Source organism: Saccopteryx leptura, chromosome 2 (genome assembly GCF_036850995.1).
Source record: "Saccopteryx leptura isolate mSacLep1 chromosome 2, mSacLep1_pri_phased_curated, whole genome shotgun sequence".
In the NCBI taxonomy this organism is placed as follows: Eukaryota; Metazoa; Chordata; class Mammalia; order Chiroptera; family Emballonuridae; genus Saccopteryx; species Saccopteryx leptura.
The window spans coordinates 128,880,486-128,903,234 of NC_089504.1; the positions used below are offsets into that span (position 1 = coordinate 128,880,486).

At 35.5% G+C, this 22,749-nt stretch overlaps 1 protein-coding gene across 1 annotated transcript; it reads left to right on the forward strand.

Annotated features, from left to right (window-relative positions):
• Positions 1-865: 865 nt before the first annotated feature.
• Positions 866-21,044, forward strand: IL26 (interleukin 26). The gene is made up of 5 exons (XM_066365764.1): positions 866-1,033; positions 1,125-1,181; positions 1,354-1,488; positions 20,805-20,870; positions 20,958-21,044. Exons 1-5 carry the CDS (start codon positions 866-868, stop codon positions 21,042-21,044), a joined length of 513 nt encoding a protein of 170 aa, XP_066221861.1.
• The last annotated feature ends 1,705 nt before the right edge of the window (positions 21,045-22,749 follow it).

A 22,749-nucleotide genomic window follows, 5' to 3' on the forward strand; every position in this document is an offset into this window, starting at 1 on the left:
TTTTGTATTGACAGATCCTTGATAAGTTAAAAAAAAAAAAGCAGTATAGTAGTATCTCATGATGTGGAAAGGAACGTGTTTAAGATGAGGTACCATGGTAGGTACCGAGGAGTCAGAGGTAGAACAACAGGGATCTTTCCTCAAGGGATTCATACTCTGCTGGAAGTCTAGAGTTGGAGGAAAAGTTCATGTGGTCGACTTGGCTAGAGATGACGAAGAACCTTTTAAATTGTGGGTAGTATCCGCAGGTCCAGTTCCAAATAAATCTTAAATGTATTAGGGGAGTTACAGTTTCTGAGCTGGATGATGGCTTCTGAGGGAAGAGAAGGAGCCAGGTGAAGGCTTTGGCGAGGGATAAATGCAAGTCTCTGTGCACTCACGGGCAGATTTCCCAGGGCTGCCCATTCTACTCTTCGGTTCAATTTTTTTAGGATACTTGTTAGAAATGGAGACATCTTTTTATATGTTAATTAAAAAAATATCACACTCTTCCTGGCGATTGGGAATGTTCATTGGCACGGCATGACTTTTAAAATAATGAAATCTGTTATAATATGCAACTGAAGTTTTGACTTTTTTTTTTTTTTTTTTTTGAAATGAGGTCCCAAGCTTACCAGTAAATTTGAGCTTTTACTTCATGTCACAGATGGTGTGGTCAGCGTTTTTTGATTACGAAGCAAGCTCTAAAAAAAATAGAGCAGCCAAAGTGATCTTCCTCTGCATAGACAGTAAGTTATCTTTCACAGCATCTCATTGGAGAGGCTGCCGTGAGGGCTAAAGTAAGTAGGTTATCCTTATATCTAACCAACACAAGTACCTCTCTGGCTGCTGCGAGTGACACAGGTCCAGAGTGAGGTGAACGGAAATGTGGGGGAATTGCATTTTGAAGTCTGGGTTGCTGTTTGTCACTCTGTCTCTTGCTGTTGCCAAGCACAAGCAATCATCCTTCGCCAAGAGTTGTTACCCAAGGGGAACACTGTCCCAAGTCGACATGCTCTATGTCAAGGCAGCATGGCTCAAAGCAACAATTCCTGTAAGTATCAATATTAGGCTCTTCTTAGAATGATGACTTAAGGGACATTTGTAATTCTGGATAAAACTTACTTCTCTTTGTTTTATTGTAGGAAGACCACATAAAAAACATACGATTATTAAAAAAGAAATCAAAAAAGCTGTTTATGGTAAGCCAGAGGATCTTCTGCCCCTCCCCGTTTCTAAATGTTTGCTGCTTTCCCCCCTGCATTTAAATTTTTTCAGATAGTTATTAAGTAAAAATCAGGGGGATGTTTCAGTGATGTTTTACAAAAGCTATTCATAGCTAGTCTTTTGCAATTTCTTATATCTTATTTATAGAAAAACTGCAGATTCCAAGAACAGCTTCTGTCCTTCTTCATGGAAGATGTTTTTGGTCAACTCCAATTACAAGTTTGTAAGGAAATACACTTTGTGGAAGAATTTCATAGCCTTAGGCAGAAATGGAGCCGCTGTGTAAGTAAGCACAAGTATGGTGAGTTTGATCCTAGAAAGCTACTTAGAAAACAGCATTTATGAAACTGTTTCTACACTGAAGGGTGGGTGAGTAAAAGGGACTTTCTAATCATTGGCTTGTAGTCCAACAGAGAGCTCATTGCCAGGGAAACAGCATCAAAAAACCATGCATAACTCAGAATGCCACTATTTATTATTTCTTAAAGAATGGCACGACAAACATATTGAAGAGAGCTAAAATAACATGGAACCCTACTCAAATATTTATTTAAATTTTATCATTCCTTCTTTATGATTTCCAAGTAATTTATATATTCACCTAATAACTATTTCTTAAGTGTCAACTATGTGCCAAACACTATTCTAAGCTGCTTTCTTTTTCTTTCCCACATTGACGAGAACTATTAGGTCATCTTTTTCTTATTTATTTAATTTAAAAGATAATTTTATCTTTTTAAGGCCTGGTCTCAGTCAAAATAAAAAAAAGGGGGGTATGTCTTCTTTGGGAACTGAATTACTTGATGTTGCTTATGGTCACTGCCACCATAAGCAATGGAGAAATAATTAAGAAGAGAAAAATGACCACATTTCTATAAAAAAAAATATGCACAGTAATTAAGATCAGTTTAGAAAAAAATAAAACAGAAAAACCAAAATATCAGGTCGGGATCTGTGCAATATTAGTTGACTTGTTCGTTGGGAGTGCGGAGTCTCTTCTGTGACTTTGGGTTCCAGGCATGCTTTGTGTGGCCCCTGTGATGGTGCCTCGCGGGGGGTGCAGACACAAGGCAGCGTAACTGCAGTCCTTGGGTGGCCCCGCGAACACGAGCTCTCTACGCTGGGGCATTATTGAGACTGACCTATCGGACAGTTGAAGGTGGATTTTTATTATTTAAGAGTTAAGATATATTTTTCTAGCGGTTCGTGGAAGTGCTCAAGAACCCATAAAATACAGAGGCATTTTATGAGGGTGAGCTTGGTCAGTCAGGTAAAATAAATTGAATGTCTTTACGTTTCCTTTTCTTTGGTTAGTTTGTGTTTAAATTATGTTCTTGTTGGGACTTGGGTTGCATGGTTTTTCATAAACTCTCTCATTCCATTAAAATAATGAGAATGATTAAAAAATTACAAATTGGGACCTGTTTGTAGAATACAGAAAGAATGCTCTGGGTCAGTGTTCTTGGGTGAAATAATGGCAAGGTCATAATTTACTTTTGGTTTATTCTGTGTCCAATCTATGAAATCTTCTCATTAAGACAGTGAATAGTATAGTCTCTTAAGTTGCAGTTGAATTATATATAATTAAGTGATTATTATCCCAAGCAAGGGAGTTTCACCACTAAAAGACTTGAAGAAAAGGAGAAGAATCCACTGCAGCACTTGACATTGGGGGACTAGAGAGCCTTGGCAGTGACTCTAAGCTAGAGTGGAGTCAGCCCAAGGAACAAGCAAACTGTTCCCATTTTTGTATCTGGAAACAGAGATGCTTTTCAGCTTAAAAAAAAAAAAAACCTTCTGTTTCGTTTCTCACGAGAGACCTGGGTTCCTCTGTGTAGGTGCTAACCATTGCATTTAGGCATCTGATTTAATTTAATGCTTTTCTAAATGAGGTTTGTTAATGATGGTGAGGCACTAGAAGAAATCTTTACCTGATACAATACAGCTTTATTTGGAAGCCTGGAACCTCCCACCTCCAAAAGCACGTTCGTTTTCCCCCCATTGATTCATTTTCACTGGCTCAAATAGCTAGAAAACAATCACAGTTATAACCAAAATCAAGCAATGCTGTAGATGAAAAACTTAGAAACAGAGAATTGTCTAGGAACTCTGGTTTTCCTTGGTTTATTTTGAAGTGTTTTCTTAAAGGAGCTCAATCTGTCAATAGAGACGCTTCTTTCAGAAACGGGTCACCGCAGCATCAGAGCAGTGTGGTTGCTGGCTGGTTATGGCCACTTTCCAAAGTGGCTGGCTCCCCCTTATGGCCAGATTTGAATACAACACCCAATCAACCTCTGCAAGAGCCACCTAACTCCAGGCTGGGCTGTACTTCTTACTTTCTCCTTTCTGAAGCCAACCATTGCTAGCTTCAATTACGTTGTTTCACAGGCCATGAAGTTTATGCCCTGGGGTGTATCAACCACCTCTGGGGAAAGGGTGAAAAAGAAAGAATATTTTCTTGAGTTTTGGAGCCTTCTCAGACTTTTTGCTTTAGGGAAATAAGTGCTTACCTTGCGTTTAATCTTTTGCTCAATCATAATTTTAATTTTTTTGGCAACAAAAGCTGCTATCTGTTTAATATAAATTTTCTCAGTATCTGATCTTGGTGGAATTATAGATTAGTTATTGGGGCATGGTTTAAACAGGGGGAAGTTATAAAATATGAAGTAGGCAAACATTAACTTAAATGTGATATTAAAAAAAATGGGCACTAAATACTATAGTTATACATAAACAGCCAATATAGAAAGTAATTACACTTGCTGTATTTGCCCTGTTGTCCTTGCTAGTGGGATTGTTATGGGAAAAATGAGTTAAAACACAGACCTTGCACTCTAGAAGTTTTACTGTGTGTGTATGTGTGTGTGTGTGTGTGTGTGTGTGTTGATAGAATGATTCTAATGGAAATGAAGAGGAGGGCAAGGCCACTATATAATTATAACAAGAAGAAAGAAAAAGCACCATAATAACACTACTGGCAAAGCTCTGGGTATTTAGAGCAGAAATTCTTATGTGGCTTTATTTTATCTTCGTGTGAAAGAATTCTTTTTTCTGCTCATATTCCATTGGCAAAAAGTAATCACATGGCCACACTAACTGCGAGGAATCCTGGGAAATGTAGTCCAGCTTATGGTCAAGAAAAAGAAGAAACTAATTTTGGTCAATAGCTAACAGTGTCTCTGATATAATTATTCAATAATTTTTCATTAGTATATTATTTATGACCAGGGATATAACCTTGCATGAGTGTGGTGCAGTGAATGGAAAACTCTTTAACTAGTCACTCATGTACATGGTATCATCTGCACAGTGGTACAGAGTGGTTTTGTTCATGACTATAGTCAATGAATGATTTCTTCTTATGAATATATTTTCCCCATGAATAAAAAGAAATCTTGGACAAAGATCGAACTTTCTTTAAAACAGTGTTAAAAAGACAAAATGAAAACCAAATCAACTGAAACTAAGTAATTAAAATAAACAAGTAAATTTTGTGAACTGATGTTCACAAAGTGGCTTACAGCAACTTGAACTACGTCTATATTTTCCTGTGCTAGGTGTTGGGGTAAGAAAGGCCAGTATGGTTTGGTCCTTGCTCTCCAGAGGTTAACTCTTATTGGGGGAGAGAGATGTTAACAAAGAAGTTCAATGAATCCTGAAATACTTTATGTGCGAATGCTGATTTGCTCTCTCATGAAGTCACTGTGGAAGTGCAAAGAAGGAAATGGTTACTTGATCTGCTCTGGGTTTCGGGGTACATGTGGGGAGAGACTAAGAATGGTGTTCATAAAGGAGGTGATGATTGAGTTGAATGTCCATTGAACAAGGGTCAAAAATGGCAGGGAAGCAGCTTGAATAAAGGCTTGATGGTATAAAACAACATACCATATTCAAGAAAACTGCAAGTAATTGAGAATGAATGTAATGTGACTTGGGAATGTGAAGAGGAAGCTGACTATTCAGATTTTAGGGAGGAGAGCTGACAGGGGCCAGGTTAAGAAAGGCATGTAAAGACTGGCTAAGGAGTTTAGATCATACCAGGAAAAAAATGAAAAGCCATTGAAAGGCATGGCATGATCAAATATTCTGTTTTAGAAAGACTTCTTTGGTGAATATAGAGGGGTGTAGGTAGGGGGTGGTGGTGTCATTCAGTAAGTTGCTTTCACCCTGCTAAATGTTTGAGGAGTCCCATGCATAAGTATATTCGTAAGTATAGTGTGTGTGTGTGTGTGTGTGTGTGTGTATAAAATATAATATACCTATTTCCCCATGTATAAGACGCACTCTCTTTTGAAAAAATTGGGGTCAAAAACAGGCTGAGTCTTAAAGAGTGGTTGTGGCATTTCAAATGCCAAAGGTGGAACTGAGGACGAGGCAATATATGAAGACAGTGATTCGTCATCAGACACAAATGAAGACAAGCTGAAGGATGGGATTTTTGACAGTGATGAGGAGTTGTATGGATTTTATGATGAATAAAACTTGGTTCAGTAACTTTATGTAATGCATTTTTTTTTCAAATTTTGGGCCCCCAAATTAAGGTGCATCTTATACATGGGGGCATCTTATACATGTGGAAATACAGTATATATATTTATACATATATACATATAATGTATATATTATGTGTGTTTAATTGTTTATAATGTATTTATTAACATTTATTGAGATATAATTGACATAGAATTAACTGAACATATAATTTGCTAGTTTTAACACATGGATACACTTGTGAAACTACCACTACAGTTAAGATAATAAACATATCCATTACTCCCCAAAGTTTTTTGTACCCCTGAGTCCCTCTGTACTGCCTTTTTGTCCCCAAGGAACCACTGATTTGCTTTCTGTTATTACAGATTTGTTTGCATTTCCTAGAATTTAATGTAAATGATATTATATGTGCTAGACTCTTTTATATATGGCTTCTTCCATCCAGAACAATTATTTTGAGATTTATATATATTATTGAGTGTATCAATAATTAATTTCTTTTTTCTTGCCAAGTAGTATTCCATTGCAATAATATTAACACAATTTTTTCACCTACTAATGGATATTTACTTTTCCCCCAGTTTTTGGCTACAACAAATGAAACTGCTATGAGTATTTATAGTGCCACTAATTTTACTGAGTTCTCAAAGAACCAGCTTTTAGTTTGATGACTTTTCTCTATTGATTTTCTGTTTTTGTGTCATTGATTTCCATCCTGAACTTTACTATTTCTTTTTTTTTTAATTCTGTTTAATTTTGGTTTAATCTGCACTTTTCTTTCTAGTTTCTTAAAATTAAAACTTGGGTAATTAATTTGAGATCTTTCATATTTTTCTTAAGGTTAAAGCTAAGGTTAATAGTTTGAGATTTTTTATCTTTTTTATGTAGGGATTTAGTGTTATAAATTTCTCTTTATATACTGTTTAGCTACATCCCACAATCTTTGATATTTTGCTTTATTTTTACTTTGAAATACTTTCTAACTTCCCTTTTAATTTCTTCTTTTATCTATAGGTTATTTAGAAAGTTGTTATTTAGTTTTTGTGTACTTGTGGACTTTTCCAGGCCTGATTTTGATTTCTACTTTGATTACATTTTGGTCAGAGAATGTTCTTTATATGACTCAAATCTTTTTATATTTGTTGAGCCATTTTTTATGACCTTAAATTTGGTCTATTTTGGTAAATGTTCTAGGTATTTGAAGAGAATAGGTATTATGCTTTGGGTAGAGTGTTCTATAATATCAGACCTATTTGTTACTGTTTTTTATTTTTTCTACATCTTAACTGATTCTCTTTTTATTTAACCTATCAATTATTGACATCCCTGACATTAGCAGTGAATTCCTTGATTTCTCCTTGAAGTTCTATCAGTATTCATGGTAGAAGTTCATGTATTTTGAAATTCTGTTATTAGGTACATAAATGTCTATAATTGTGTTGTCATTTAAAAAATTTTATTTTATTATGTTGGAGGCTGGGTTGCAGACAGACTTCTACATGAGCCCTGATGGGGATTCACCTGGGAAGCCCACTAGGGGGCAATGCTTTGCTGCTCGCAACCATTTTAGCTCCTGAGGTGGAGGCCATGGAACTATCCTCAGTGTTTGGGGCCAACTCGCTCAAAGTGCTTGAACCATGGCTGCGGGAAGGGAAGAGAGAGAGAGAGAGAGAGAGAGAGAGAGAGAGAGAGAGAAACAGAGAGAGAGAGAGAAAGGGGAGGGGGGAGAAGCAGATGGGTGCTTCTGCCTGCCTTGACCGGGAACTGAACCCAGGATTTCCACACGCCAGGCTGATGCTCTACTGCTGAGCCAACAGGACACATTGTATTGTCATCTTGATGCATTAACCTTTTCATTGTTACAGAATTACTCTGTTGTCCATAATAATAGTTTTTGTTCAAAAACTTTTTTCTGCTGCTAATAGAAGCTCTCCAGTTTTCTTTTGATTAGTATTAGCATGATATATCCCTTTCTATCCTTTTACTCTTAACTTTTTGTGCCTTTTATTTAAAGTGAGCTTTTTGTAGGCAGCATATATTTAGTTTCTGTTTTTAAATTCACTCCTTTTTTATTTTTCTCGGTATGCTTAGACCATTTACATATAAAGTGATTATCACTATCATTGGGGTTATATCTACCACCATGCCACTTGTTTCCTATATATCCCATCTATTCTTACTTCTTCTTGACTGATTTTTAATGATTCCATTTTATCTCCTTTATTGGCTCATCAGTTATAACTTTATGTGTTTTGCCATTTTTGAGACTCTTCATTCTTTTGTGTAGAACCAGGTTTCTATCTAGTATCATCAGTGGTAAGGTTCAAATAATTTAACAAACGGTTCTCTGTCCTAATGACCATTTTAAGTATATAAAAAAAGATATACCAAAAGGTAGTTTATTATTTCATGAATTTAATGCTTAAATAAAAAGAACAATAAAAAGGTACACAAACTATATTATAAGAAAGAATTTTAAAATATTAATGAAAAAATCTTAAATAATACATGACAAAAATAATACAACTATTACTTAAGATATTTCCATATTGCTTCTTGATTGGCATCCTCCTTGTAATTTTTTTCACCTATGGACGGAATAAACATTACCACGGGCACTTAGAATACACTGTTGCGCAGATGAACATTAAAAAAGAGTAAGGAATGTAAATTTGTGATTTTCATATTGAGCGGCTTCCCAGGTGCTCACTGTAGCGAGAACCCTGATTACAAGTGCCATTTTAACAACCGGTTTGTTGAACTTAACAAAAAATTAAGTATTGGTTTTGCTGAACCAGTGCGTATTGGCCGAATCCCACCACTGAGCATCATCTTCTTGCTCTTTGAAGGATTTCACATAACATATCTTGTAGCACAGTTCTACTGGTAATGAATTCTTTCAGATATTTTATGTTAAAAAATATCTTTAATTCCCCTTTATTTTTGAAATATATATATATATATATTTCTGATTATAAAATTCTGGGTTGATAGTTCCTGCTTCCTCTCACCCTCGCCCACCAATGCTTTAAAAATGTTGCTCCATTGTCTTCAGGCTTGCATTATTTCTTACCCGAAATCTGGTAGTAGGCTTATCTTGTTCCTCAGTCATGCTTGTTTTTTCTAGTTTTTTCCTTTTAAAGGTCTTCTCTTTTTTACTTTTTTTAATTTTATTATTTTTTCTAATTTTTTTTTAAAAAATTATTTATTTATTTTTAGAGAGGAGAGAGAGGGAGAGAGAGAAGGGGGGAGGAGCTGGAAGCATCAACTCCCATATGTGCCTTGACCAGGCAAGCCCAGGGTTTTGAACCAGCGACCTCAGCATTTCCAGGTCAATGCTTTATCCACTGCGCCACCACAAGTCAGGCTCTTTTTACTTGTTTTAAGCAAGTCAGTTATGGTGTGTACTGGTGTAGCTTCCTTCATGTTTCTTGTGCTTGGAGTTAGTTGAGATTCTTGCATCTGTAAGTTTTAGTTTGTATAAATTTTGGAAACTTTTTGGCCATCACTTATTAAAATATTTTCTTCTATACCTTCTTCTGTCTCTTATATTTTTGGAGTTCTAATTGCATATACATTAAGCCATTAGTGGTTGACCTAGAGTTCATTGGTTCTGTGTTATCTTAGTCTCTTCCCATTTTTCATTGTGTATAGTTTCTATTGTTACATATTCAAGTACACTAATCTTTTTCTTTGCTGTGTTTAATCTATTGTTAATCTCATTCAATATATTTTTTATTTTAGACATTGTAGTTTTTATCTCTAGAAGTCTGAGTTAGGTCTTTAAATATTTTCTGTTTCCTTATTTAACATGATCAGTGTTTCCTCAAGCTTCTAGAACACAGAATAATTTATAGTTGCTTTTTAAAATATTCTTGTCTATAATTCTAAATTTTGTGTCAGTTCAATTACTTTATTTTTCTTTTAATTATGAATTATATTTTCTTACTGTATTGCATGCCTGGTAATTTTTCATTGGATGTCAGACATAAATTTTACCTTATTGGGTCCTAGATATTTTTTGTATTCCTGGAAATATTTTTGAACTTTGTTTGGGGAGACAGTTAAATTATTTGAAAAGAGGTTGATTCTTTCAGATCGTGCTTAGAAGTTTTGTTAATTTGGACCAAAGTATTGTTTAATCTAGTGTTAATTTTGCCTCTTTACTGAGTTAATACATTTGGGTTAACTTGATCTGATTCTTTGTGAATTCTCTTTTCCCTCTCTTCTTTCTTTTCCTCCTTCCTCTTGTAATTTATTTGTTAAAGAAATTGGGTCACTTGTTTAGAGTTTCTCATAGTCTATATTTTGCTGATTGCATTTTCATATATTCATTTAATATGTTTTTTAATTGAATATATTCTTTTCTTTATTTCTAATACATTTAGTAATCACATATAGAAACTCGATCAGGTTCAGGCTTGATGTTTTGGCTTGATTACTTCATAGGTAATGTTGTGTATTTTCATTAAGAGGCATATAATATTGGCCCTGGCCGGTTGGCTCAGCCGTAGAGCGTCGGCTTGGCGTGCGGGGGACCCGGGTTCGATTTCCGGCCAGGGTACATAGGAGAAGCGCCCATTTGCTTCTCCACCCCCCTCCCGCAGCCAAGGCTCCATTGGAGCAAAGATGGCCCTGGCGCTGGGGATGGCTCCTTGGCCTCTGTCCCAGGCGCTAGAGTGGCTCTGGTTGCAGCAGAGCGTCGCCCCATGGTGGGCGTGCCGGTGGATCCCGGTCGGGCGCATGCGGGAGTCTGTCTGACTGTCTCTCCCCATTTCCAGCTTCAGAAAAATACAAAAAAAAAAAAAAAAAGAGGCATATAATATTACGGCATCCATTTTTAAGATTCTCACAGTGATTGTAATTATTGTCTAGATCTATTCATAAGGCATTGCAAAATGATACTTTAAAAATTCAATTATATTTATTTATAAGCAGGGATATCTATAAACAGAAACTACCTCTTGCTAACTATTTAACTTTCCTGAGAAACTTATCATATGAGAAATGCAGAAAAAATATTTAATTCTTTTTCTTTGTTTAACAGATTTCAATATAAGGAATTAATTTTCTAACATTCTTCCAAGGTTGCCAATGACTTGTCTCTTTGTTTCATTGTTAACTTACCTTAAATTATTTTTTATTTTTGAGAAGCCTTTCTCATTTCAGCAAGATATCTTTTGGATTTCTTTGCAAGTACTCTAAGACTATAATATATTTTAGCATTCTTAAGATACAGCATCACAATAATTATCATGAGAGACCTCAAGGTCTGAAATCTCCACTGTATTAGATTGTGCTCTGATTTTTTTCTGGTAATATTCTAAGCATTTTGCAACACCTAACAAAATATTATGTTTTTAATTAGTCTGATCTGGGTAATTTAGATAGTATAGTTATTAAAAAAATCAGTTATGGGTAATATAAAATACTTTTATTAATATAATCTTTTGTTAACCATGGTATTTGGCTAAATGGTATTTGGGAAGTTGGCTTAAGTATATATAAGAAGACATTTAAGGATTCTTATAGAAGTGAAATACTCTTAGACCTGAAAGGTAACTTAATATTAGTTTAGTTGAATTCACAGAATAATTTGTTTAATTGCTGATAATCAAAGTTGAAATTAAAAAAATTCCATTAGTCTTTAAGATTTCATCATCTACTTTAATTAACATTTTAAGGACTTGAATAGTAATTGGTAATTAGAAAAATGCATTTCTTTTTATTGTGTATAATTAAATAGAGTCTGATAAGTCTTAGCAAATAGAGTATTTGTGTGTCCATTTCTTGGAGTGTGTTTGAGAAGTAATTTGTATCATTAATAGCAACTAACTTACTAAAAGCATTACTAATTATTTATCCTTGTAATTTCAAATATTTTTAATTGCAATTGGTTGAACTGATAAAACTAGAAGTAGGATGTGAGACCAACACTATTTTACTCTTTCATTAATTGCAAAGTCCAAATACTGTCTTTAACAATACCAATAATCTCATCTTGTGTTTGTTGGAAGAATTAAATGAGATAATATATCAAAGTGCCTAGCATGTAATAGTTTTGCAAAGTTGTTAGTCTTTTCTTACTGCTTTTTTATACACAGAACACTAATTTTCTTCTAATTACTTTTCTCAACAATTTTCAGAACAGTGACTCTCCTAAATACTTCAATATCTTTTTATTATCTATTGTTATTGTTAACTTGCATTATGTGTATAATTTAGCAATTTAGTTTAAAGACAAAGAAATCATTTATGAGTAATTGATTTTTATCTCAGTAAATATATTTTCTAATTATACCACAGAGTCTTTTTGTTGACAAATTCATTCCTTGGTTAATGATATAAATATTTCCATCAAAATAATGGGGCAAAGTTCTATACCTTCACATGCTAAACTGCATGGACTTATTCTTTTGTTATCAAAATATAATTGACATATAACTTTATATTAATTTCATGTATACAACATAATGATTCAGTATTTGTATCAATTGTGAAGTGATCATCACAATAAGTCTAGTTAACATTCATGCAGGCACTCATTCTAATGAATGATAATTATGCTGAGAATTTTAAAATATCTGCAATGGAGTCATCCTATCCTAGTATCTGTTTGTATTTAAAGTATTTAGAAACTCTTTTTAGTTTTTTCTACGGTTGAAACATGGAGAAATTTTTTATGAAGGTCTAAGATGTAGGTAAGTGAGATTATATGCACTTATTTTTATTACATGATTTTGTTAGTTATAGAATAAGGAAATAGGATAATATTTTGTAAACTCTTCTGATATATATTGGATGTCTGTCTTTTGTTTTTTAAAAATAAATGTCTGATTATAAACTTGCTTTTCAGAGAGACCCTGGATAATAGTTTATTCACTCTTTCTTGCTTTCATGCAACCTAATTGTTTGAAAATATAGTTATGCTTTCTTTCAATAATGTTAATTAAATTTTTTTTCTAAGTTTCCTATAAACCTGTTTGATCTCAGTAGTTTTGTGTTGATGTGTTAAAGCCCATATTTTTGCCAAACTGATGTAAAATTTTAAAAAATCTCTTTTCAAAATAGGCTACACTAATATATTTTTCTTATTTGTTATTTTAAATGCACCTCAGAAAATGTTTATAAGACTTCACCTGAAGAACTTAAAAAAGTTAATTAGTTTTAAGATTTGCTATAAAACTTATATTTGCTGTCATACAATATAATAAAATTAGTTTGAGCTTTAATTTAATTCCTTATCTATCATTTACATTTTGGGGGAAAGAAAATTTCAGGAAACCAAGGCCATGGCCAAAGCAAAAACTACCTTAACCATTAAGGTTAACTTAAAACAATAAAATAAAAGAAGATGAACAACAAAAACCAACCCAAAAACCGTAAACAAAACAAAATAAAACAAAAGGGAATAGTTGTAATACAGTCTAAAGTTGTATGCGGAGGTAAATAAAATAGATAAGATTTTATATATGCTTTTACACTCTTTTAATAGTTGTGAAAATACATCATACATTTATAATAGAAGAAAATATAAGAAACTCCTTGTAGAAAGGATTTGAGGTTGTTCTTTGTGAGAACACAGTATGAGAAGTTAATTTTCTGAAAGACTGTCTCTGTGCAGCCGTCCACTCAACTGATGCATGTTGTTCGTTTACTCAGAATTTTCAGTGGAGAGGGATTTTTCATTTTTGCTTTTACTGTCAGACACAATAAAAATTTGTATGATTTCTCAAAGATGTGAGGACACTGGGTACACAATTTAAGGACTGGACTATTTGTTCATTCAGTTGTTTTAAGCAGAGCTCTAATGCTCGTTGAAGCCTGGGACATGCTTCAAACTATTGTTAAACTGGTGTCCTGAAGCCATAAACTGATGCTTTCATTTCACTCATGGATTCATTCAGTAAACAAACATTTGTTGAGTAACTAGTATTTGCTGAACACTATTCCAGATGCTGGGGATTCAACAAAAATTGATAGGTGTCTGTCTTCATAGAACCCCTCGGAAATGCTTTCAGCCACGTTCTGCTCGTCTTGGGTTGTGGCAGGTGCACTGAAGGGAGCACACAGGAGGCTGTGCTGCGCTAGAGCTGCAGGGCGGGGCCACACCACAGATAATTAATGAAGTCTGGGGGTTTCAGCTGAGACCTGAAGCGTGTTTAAATCACCTCTGCTCTCTCCAGCCTCGGAATATCCTGCTTCTTCTGCCTTCTCGTCCGTTGTCCCTGCTTCTTCCATTACATCTTATCCTGCAAGATGCGACTCACTCATTTTCTCCTTCTAGAAGCCTTCTGGGATTCTACAGTTGAATTGTCCCTTTTCTGTCTCCCAGAGCAGTTGCGTGTGTGTTTTTTAATCACAGTACTATCACACAGTATTGTAATTTTGCATTGCTCTCTGTCTCAGTAGATGAGCCATCACTTGAGCCTCAAGGCAATTCTCATCAGGTAGGGTATTTATATAAATCAATGCCACTGGGCTGAGATGCTATTGCATGCCTAACATGTGGTAAGTATGCAATAAAATGTATTGACTTAATGATGAATGATTAGGCCCTTGTGTTTGTTATTCTATGACTATTTCACACCTCTCTTTGAGTTGCTCCTTAGTTATTCCAGCCTTACTAATAATTGCCTTTAGTCTAGATCGGTGTTTCCCAACGTGGGGCCCACGCCCCACAGGGGGAGCAATTCGATAGTTAAGGGCAATTTGAAAATGGGCAATTTGAAAATGGACTCGACACGACTTTAACTCTTTCGCCCCGGGCCATTTAAATGCAATGCTAGATATCGGTGCCAAATTTAACAAAAAATGCAATTCTTAAATAATTGCTGTAAATAATTATTAAGTATAATTTCGTTTGATGAGACCAAAATATCAACTGGGTGATAGGTGTCGTCAAGTAAACTTCGTCCTGGGTTCACCGCGGAGCGTTCCGTCTGCCACGGGGAACTCCGGACGTTTTAAAAACTCGCTAAACAACACAGTTATTCTCACCTAATTGGCCCATCGCAACTTCTGTAGTGTTTCACATCATTCAGTTGGTGTTAATTTGAAATAAGTGTCAGTCAAAACTGTTGTAAAAGCTCGTTGATTTAATAAATATACATATATATATTGTATAGATATAATTGGTAAGTATTTGATTTTATTTTTATCAATATTAAACTCTTTATTAAGTACTTCTTGCATCGGGGCTAGAAAGCACTAATATTTTATAAATATTATTGGGGCTATAATAGTGCATGCATGACAATTTTAATTTTAGAAGCATAACTTTCCAGAAAATTTTGTCAAGTGGAAAAAATATAGATAACTTTTGATTTGCGGTGGTAGTGTAGTAAATGTGTTATATACATTTAAATAAATATGAATTTTTAGTATACGTTTACTCTATGTCACATTGAGTATATTTTAACACATATTTTAATATTAGTTTTTAATTGATCTTATTTTTATTATAGCCCATAGTAAAATGAGTGGTGCAAGCAAGAAAAAAACTCGTCAATATTCGGAGGAATATTTAAAATTTGGGTTCATACCTGCTGTTCACGATGAGCGTATTCCTTTTTGTCTTTTATGCCAGCAATGCTTGACCAACGAATCAATGAAACGAGGTCGTCTTTAGGCGCATTTGAAGGCGAAACATAGTGCTCATATTAATTCAGATTTGAGTTACTTTAAAACTTTAAAGAAAAATTTTGAAAAAAGAACATTAAAGTCTCTATTTACTGCTCATACTTCAACTAATAATCGTGTTCTTGAGGCTAGTTATCAAATTTCTTTATTCATCGCTAAAACTGGAGAAAATCACACTATGGGAGAGAATTTAATAAAACCGTCAATATCAGCATTTCTTAAAATGGTTCTTGAAAAAGATGACAAAGATGTAAAAGCTATGCCACTCAGTGACAATACTGTTAGCAGAAGAATAGACGAAATGAGTGAGGATATTGAAAAACAACTTATTGAAAAGCTGAAAACAAAAAAACTCTCCTTGCAAATGGATAAATCAACTTTGAGAGACAGTGAGGCAGTATTGATAAGTTACGTAAGATATATTGATAAAGGACATTTTGCTGAAGAAATGTTGTTCTGTAAAAGATTAGAAAGCACCACTACCTCCAAAGATATATATAATAAGCTAAAAAACTACTTAGATGTCAATGATATACCAATGAAAAATATAACATCTTGTGCTGCAGATGGTGCTCCCAATATGATGGGCAAGAGAAATGGCTGCTTAAAATTGATGAAAGATGCGAATCCAGAAATGATTCTTGTGCATTGTGTTATTCATAGGGAAAACTTGGTAGCTAAAAACATCTCGCCTGTTCTGAATGAAGTATTACATACAGTAATAAAGTGTGTTAATGCTATTAAAGCTAGTGCCAAATGTGAGCGTCTTTTCAAGCTATTTTGTGAAGAACAAAATGAAGACCATGTGAGACTTTTACTTCATACTGAAGTCAGATGGCTATCTAAAGGAAACTGTTTGAAAAGATTTATGGAACTGTTTGATACTCTTAGTGATTTTTTAAGCGACAAACCTGAAATGAAGTATCTGTTAACAATAGATGGTAAAGCATTTGTGAGTTATTTAGCCGATATCTTTGAAAAACTAAATATATTAAATAAGCAACTTCAAGGAACAAATAAAACTCTTGTCGATGCAAAAGCAAAGATATTTGGTTTCATTACCAATATTGAGTTCTGTCAGAAACATATTAACAACAAAAACTTTAAACAGTTTCATTGGCTCCAAAAATGTGAAGTAACTGATACCGCTTTACTTGTTATTGTCAATTATTTGAATATTCTATCGGCTGATTTAAAAGAAAGATTTTCTGATTTAAAACAAATTGATTTCCCAACATGGATGATGCAGCCAATGTTAGTGGATTTGTCTGATATATCAAATATGCAGTATCAAGAAGAACTCGCAGAATTGCAAAATGATGAGTCAGTTAAAGCTTTATTTAATATCAAAGGAGCGATGGCATGGCTTTGTGAAGAAACAGAAATCAAATACCCAAATTCAACCAAATGTGCAAGAAAACTATTGCTACCATTTCCATCTTCATTTTTAGCTGTAAATGATTTACTGGTAAAAAAAAGAAATCGGCTGGATATAACACAACGTGGAGACTTGAGACTAAAGCTAACCAAATTGGAACCTAATATAAAATCTCTGTGCAGCAAGCATCAAGCACAAATCACACTAAATTAAAATAGTAAATTAATATAGAAAAATCTGTATTAAAATTATTTGGAATTTAAATTTCTGTTTTTCATTATATGTTTTGAAATTTCACTTACTGTGTTTTGTTAACAATTTCATAGTGATTTCTTCCTAGAACCTATCATTTATGTTTATTAAGTGAACAAATCAATTTTTTAATGTTAAAAATTATGTATGTTACATAGGGGGGGACATAAAAATTTTAGAAAGGTTAAGGTGGGGCATGGCACAAAAAAGGTTGGGAAACACTGGTCTAGATCATATCTGCTTTGAGTGCCTTTGGCAATTCATTCAGCCATTTCTATAGTAAAACTGCCCACCCTTTGTTGTGCATTCATTCTGTTTTCAGCAAATGCAACTATACCCTGAAATATAAAGTAAAATAAATTATTCTTTTATAAAATCCTCCTTTCAGGAAAAACAATTGGAATCATAGCAGTAAAAGCTGGCTGTCCTGCTGGGTTTGTAGACACATTTACCACAGGAAAATGAGAACCTTCTGGGTCAGAACTTTACTAGGGATCATTTATAGTAAATGGAGTTCAAGGCACCAGAAAGTAGCCCGTAAACCAGCAGAGCTTTGTGGCAACACCGGCACTAGTGTTTATTTATTGATTTACTGCCAAGCCTTGTATTTCCCAGTTCTCTTCCCCTTGCTGCAATCAGGGGTGGCATGTGCCTTAGATGAAGTGAGGTCAGAAGCTTTCTGTACTTCCCACCCTGCTGTGGGATGCACTGTAGATCAATTTTCGGGGCAGAGGGTGTGGTCACAAGAATGCCTTCATGATATTTAACTTCCGTAACGTCAGAATTTGGTTGGCTTTGTTGGTCTGCCACACATGCATATTTGACATCGTGCCATGTGACTTGCTGCTTCTGCATGTTGTAGGTGATCCTCACATCTCAGAACTTTGATATAGTGCCTTAGAATTAGGCAAGTATTCTTTTTTTTTAAATCGAGTCTTCTTTTTTCCCAATAGCAAGATTTGGACCCTATACTTTTATGTTAGATAATTTTAGGCAAGAAGGACTTAGTATTTAATCAAATTCTTCATTTATAAAATAATAGGCAGATTTCTATAAATTCTCTCCATACCTAGTAACCTGGCTGCAAGTAGGTTGAAATTTCTAGAAAAAAAAAATTTTTTTGTAGTTCCTATCTGAAAAACAAAGGAACAACAACAAAAAAGAAACACACATATACATTCACACACATACAAGACATGGGGTTTCTTCTTTTGCTCATTACTTCATTGTCCATTCAGGTTGAAATCTCTCTCTCTCCCTCTCTGCCAATCAGGTTAAGCTTTTAAAGCTATTTCTGACATTTCTCCTTGTGTAATATAGAGCAGAGATCTTTGAGCTAATCTCACGTTGAAACTACATTTTGAAGGTTTTCAACAAGAAATTGGTTTAGTTGGAATATCTTTCCCAAGTTATGCGGTTTTTTCCCCCAGTATAATACAGTGTTTTTAAATAACACTCTGGAGTCAGAATACTTGGGTTCAGATCTCAGCTTTCTCACTTACTGTGTGAACATAGGCAGAATATTGACTTCCATGCTTTAGATTCCCAATCTGTAAGATGGGGATGATACTAGTACCTGCTTCATAGGGTTGTTGTGAGGACTGAATGAATTAATATAACTAAAGCCTTCAGATTAGTGCCTGACATAAACACTATCACATTACATGTTGACAGTTATTATTTTTACCTAACCATCTTCTCAGTATTTCTGTCTTCATTTGAAAGGGTATTGGATAAAGAAGAGAGCTCCTGAAACTGCTGAATATTTACCTTCTAACACTGATCTTTCATTTTGTTAATTTTCCTGTCTACAACTATTATATTCACTAACTCTGTCTTGCTCATCATTGTGCTGTTAGTGCCTAGTGAATGGCCTGACACATAGTAGGCATGTTGGAAATGAGTGAGCTTTTTCTGACTGTATTCTCTGACATTAGCTACCACTGGTCTGGATCTGTCACGCACTGCTTGGTTGAAATGTCCTCTTCTTAATTCAGGGCTCTTATCACAGGGAGGTCCAAACCTATGCTTGTGACTCCCACAAACTGCACCTTAACCTGAACATTTTGTGTCTGCAGCTCGTCTGTGCCTGATCATTAAAGTCCCTATGCAGGGTGTGACCTGAAGATAGCATCTCCATTTGGGCAGATTCATGACACCATCATCACCCTTAAGCCCAGAAAACAGCATTCAGGGTATAACTATCAAATCACTTCAGTTGTTTTCTCTTGGAAACAGAAAATGAGCCCAAATGCAGCCCCTTCTCCCTGCTCCTCCTCTTTGTATTCTGGCCTACAGGGCTCTGCTGGTTGACACTGGCCATGTTTCATTTGTTGTAAGAGGCAGTGTCATATAGTTGCTTCCCTTTCATGAGTTGAATTGTGATTTTAATTGATATGCTTGACACTGTTTTACCAGGAGGATCAGACCTCCTGTGACACATTGGGTGAGTGATTTACCCATTTGGGCCTTGGTTTCCTCTTTTATAAATTGAGAAGAAGTGACCTATACAATCTCCTTGGTCTATTCCAGAGCTAAGTTCCTAGGAGTAAGAGCTAAATAGATGAATTAGATATTTTCAATGTTTCCTTTCCTTTCCTTTACTCTAGTTAACTTTATGAAAATTTATAGCAGAATAGAAGTTGATGATAATTTCTTCCTATGTATCTCCTAGGCTTAGATATGACTTGAAAATTTGCCTTCTCAGAGGAGACTGGCAGTTATCCCTGGCCAGGCTACAAGACATCTACCTTCTCCTTCTCTTAAATTTTTTTTTTTTTTGTATTTTTTCGAAGCTGGAAATGGGGAGGCAGTCAGACAGACTCCTGCATGTGCCCGACCAGGATCCACCCTGCATGCCCACCAGGGGGCGATGCTCTGCCTATCTTGGGGCATCACTCTGCTGCAATCAGAGCCATTCTAGCGCCCGGGGCAGAGGCCATAGAGCCATCCTCAGGGCCCTGGCAAATTTCGCTCCAGTGGAGCCTTGGCTGCGGGAGGGGAAGAGAGAGACAGAGAGGAAGGAGAGGGGGAGGGGTGGAGAAGCAGATGGGCGCCTCTCCTGTGTGCCCTGGCTGGGAATCGAACTCAGGACTCCTGCACGCTAGTCTGACGCTCTACCACTGAGCCAACCGGCCAGGGCCTCCTTCTCTTAATTTAAAAATTAATATTATTTTTTTGGTGCTTTCTGTTGGCAATTGACAACTGAATATTGTACTGTGTAATGTGCATAATAGCCAAGATAAATTTTTAAAAAGTAAATTTTTTTATCCTTCCCATATCTCCCATTCTACTCACTTCTCTCTTATTCAATTGCTCCAGACATGCTTTTTTCCTTCCAGTTTCTAGAAAGCACTTAGTCTTTCCTGTCTCAGGGCCTTTGCACAACTTCCCTCTCCCTGAGTTATTCTCTCCTAGGCATCCTTCCCAACTGCCTCCAATTTGCTTTAGCTCCTTATATATAGCTGGCTCCTTTTCATTTTTCAGAGCTCAATTTAAATGTCATTCTTCATACGAGCTCTCCCTGACCAATTGAAAGTATGTCATTTTGAAAGTCCCTGTCACAGAGTCTTGTGTGTTACAATCACAGCTTTAACTGTAATTGATCAACTTTAATTTTTGTTTCTTTTCTTATTTATCATTTGCTTCCACCGTGAAACTGTAAGCTCTGTGAAGACAGAGACCATGTATTATTTACTGCCTGTGTGTATCCATGCCCAGAACATACTACCTGTTCAATTAATGTTTGCTGAATGAATGAAAGAGTATTATATATATATATATCAATGCCTCTCCAACAGTATTATATCTGTATTTACTATTGATTTCTTAGATTTCCTGTGCTTCATCAGCTAGAGAGATGAAATCCATTACCAGATTGAAAAGAACATTTTATGGAGTAAGTGTTTCAAATCTTTGTTTTTAAATACTGTGTTTATTTAAAATATGAAATATTTCAGCTTTTATACCTCTACTTTATTGGCAGATTGGAAACAGAGGAATCTACAAAGCCATCAGGGAACTGGATATTCTCCTTTCCTGGATTAAACAGTTCCTGGAAAGTATTAAGTAATGCAAGGTATCAAGTGCATTGATTCGAGATATGTTATTTTGAAATATGAGGACCACCAGCAATAATCTTTTTAATAGTATATTTCTTTTTAAAATTTTGTACACAGAACTGACAGCAATTTAGATTCAGGATAGACTAGAGAAATTTAACAAAATCAAATTTTAGAGTGCTTTCATCCTGAACATGTTTTGTTATTCATAAATGAATTGAGTCAATTTAATTTAAAGATTCATAATCAGAATTAACTAATATAATATTTGTGGAGAGAAAATGACAGGTTTCTGGGATATAATATAATGATATTGGTACTTACATATATATGTATATGATTATTGTCTACTTAAGCATTTAATGATTACTAATTATGCTCACTGTGAATTTAGCTCTTAACAGATTTTGAATTTAATTAAATAAACTATTTCTTTCTCCTGAATGTCTTTTTATGACAGTGTGCTGGAATTTCACTGAGTATAATGGGTAGCAACCAGATCAGATCAAATAAGACACCCAAGTCAACTAACTGCTCAGAATGGTTTACTAGGAACACCTTTGTCAGATAACCTAAGCCACAAAGACCACAAATGATGCTAGAGTTTGACAATGCTTTTTTTGGGTGCTGTACAATTAGGAAAGTTGATAGAAGCCAAATAAAAGTCTAAATGCAACTCAAATACCACTGCAATAAACTTCTCATACTGTCTAAAAACTTGCACAGCTGGGCCTTTGGTGAAATAAATAATATGGACTGACTATTGTTTTGTATTAAACAGACTCTGCTTCATGGCTGTTGGCATACTAGGCATGGGCAGCTTCACAGCAATTTGTGTGACAACCGGGTCGCTTCCACAAGGCATTCATCGTGTCCCTGCCATACACAGACCAGATCATGGCTTGGTGTTTTGTGATAGGAGCAGGCTGGGCTTCCCCAAGGCCTTGGTGGATTTGCTCTCAGCACCTCTTCATTGCTTTCTACCATGCAGTTCTTTCCAATCATATGGCCACTGATCTATTTACTAGGGACTACCCTCTGTTGGTTGATCTCATATTCCCAAATTACGTCTTTGTCCTCGCCCCTCCTTCCTGCCTACCGCATCAACACCTCGTGGTCTCACATCTTATCCCTACCTTGGACTTCATATTAGACAAATCCACAGGAAAGAAAAGGTATATTAAGCGGAAGGGGTTGGTGAGGACTATCTCTCCATCTTGTGCTGTAGATCTGGGGGTTCCCAGTACGGGCTCCCAGGCCATCAGTAACGGGGCAGCCTTCTTTCCAGGGGAACATTTGGAATAGAGGATCAGAAAGCTGCCCCCTGGGACTTTGCCGTGGCCCTGAGAGGAGGCAGTACACCCCTGGCCTCTCATTGCCCCACTTGTTGGGCACTCAGTGTTTCCAGGAATAGGCTCCCCTTGCAGCTGAGGTTGTGTTGCACTCCCACAGAATCCAGAGTCTCCGGTCTGGGTTACAAACCATTCAGAAGCTCCTCCATTCCTTAGGAACTCTAGATATCAGAGGGGCTGAGAAATATTTATTTTCTGGTCAGCAAATTTCAGGTCTTTTAGGATAAAATTTCACCTGTATCCCTCAATATAGTTGGGGCTGATTGAATTCAATGTTTTTGTTTGTTTGACTGTTTCCCAAATTATTATTTTTTTGCCCAGAGAGATCAATAGATTGCTAAACTCAGTCATAAGTAATATAGAA

What these genes read in the sequence shown, in the direction of transcription:
- IL26 (XM_066365764.1), top strand. Translation starts at nt 866, where the DNA reads ATGTGGGGGAATTGCATTTTGAAGTCTGGGTTGCTGTTTGTCACTCTG. An exon ending in AATCAAAAAAGCTGTTTATG is followed by an intron (nt 1,182 to 1,353) that starts GTAAGCCAGAGG and finishes TCTTATTTATAG; the next exon opens with AAAAACTGCAGATTCCAAGA. An exon ending in TGAAAAGAACATTTTATGGA is followed by an intron (nt 20,871 to 20,957) that starts GTAAGTGTTTCA and finishes CTTTATTGGCAG; the next exon opens with ATTGGAAACAGAGGAATCTA.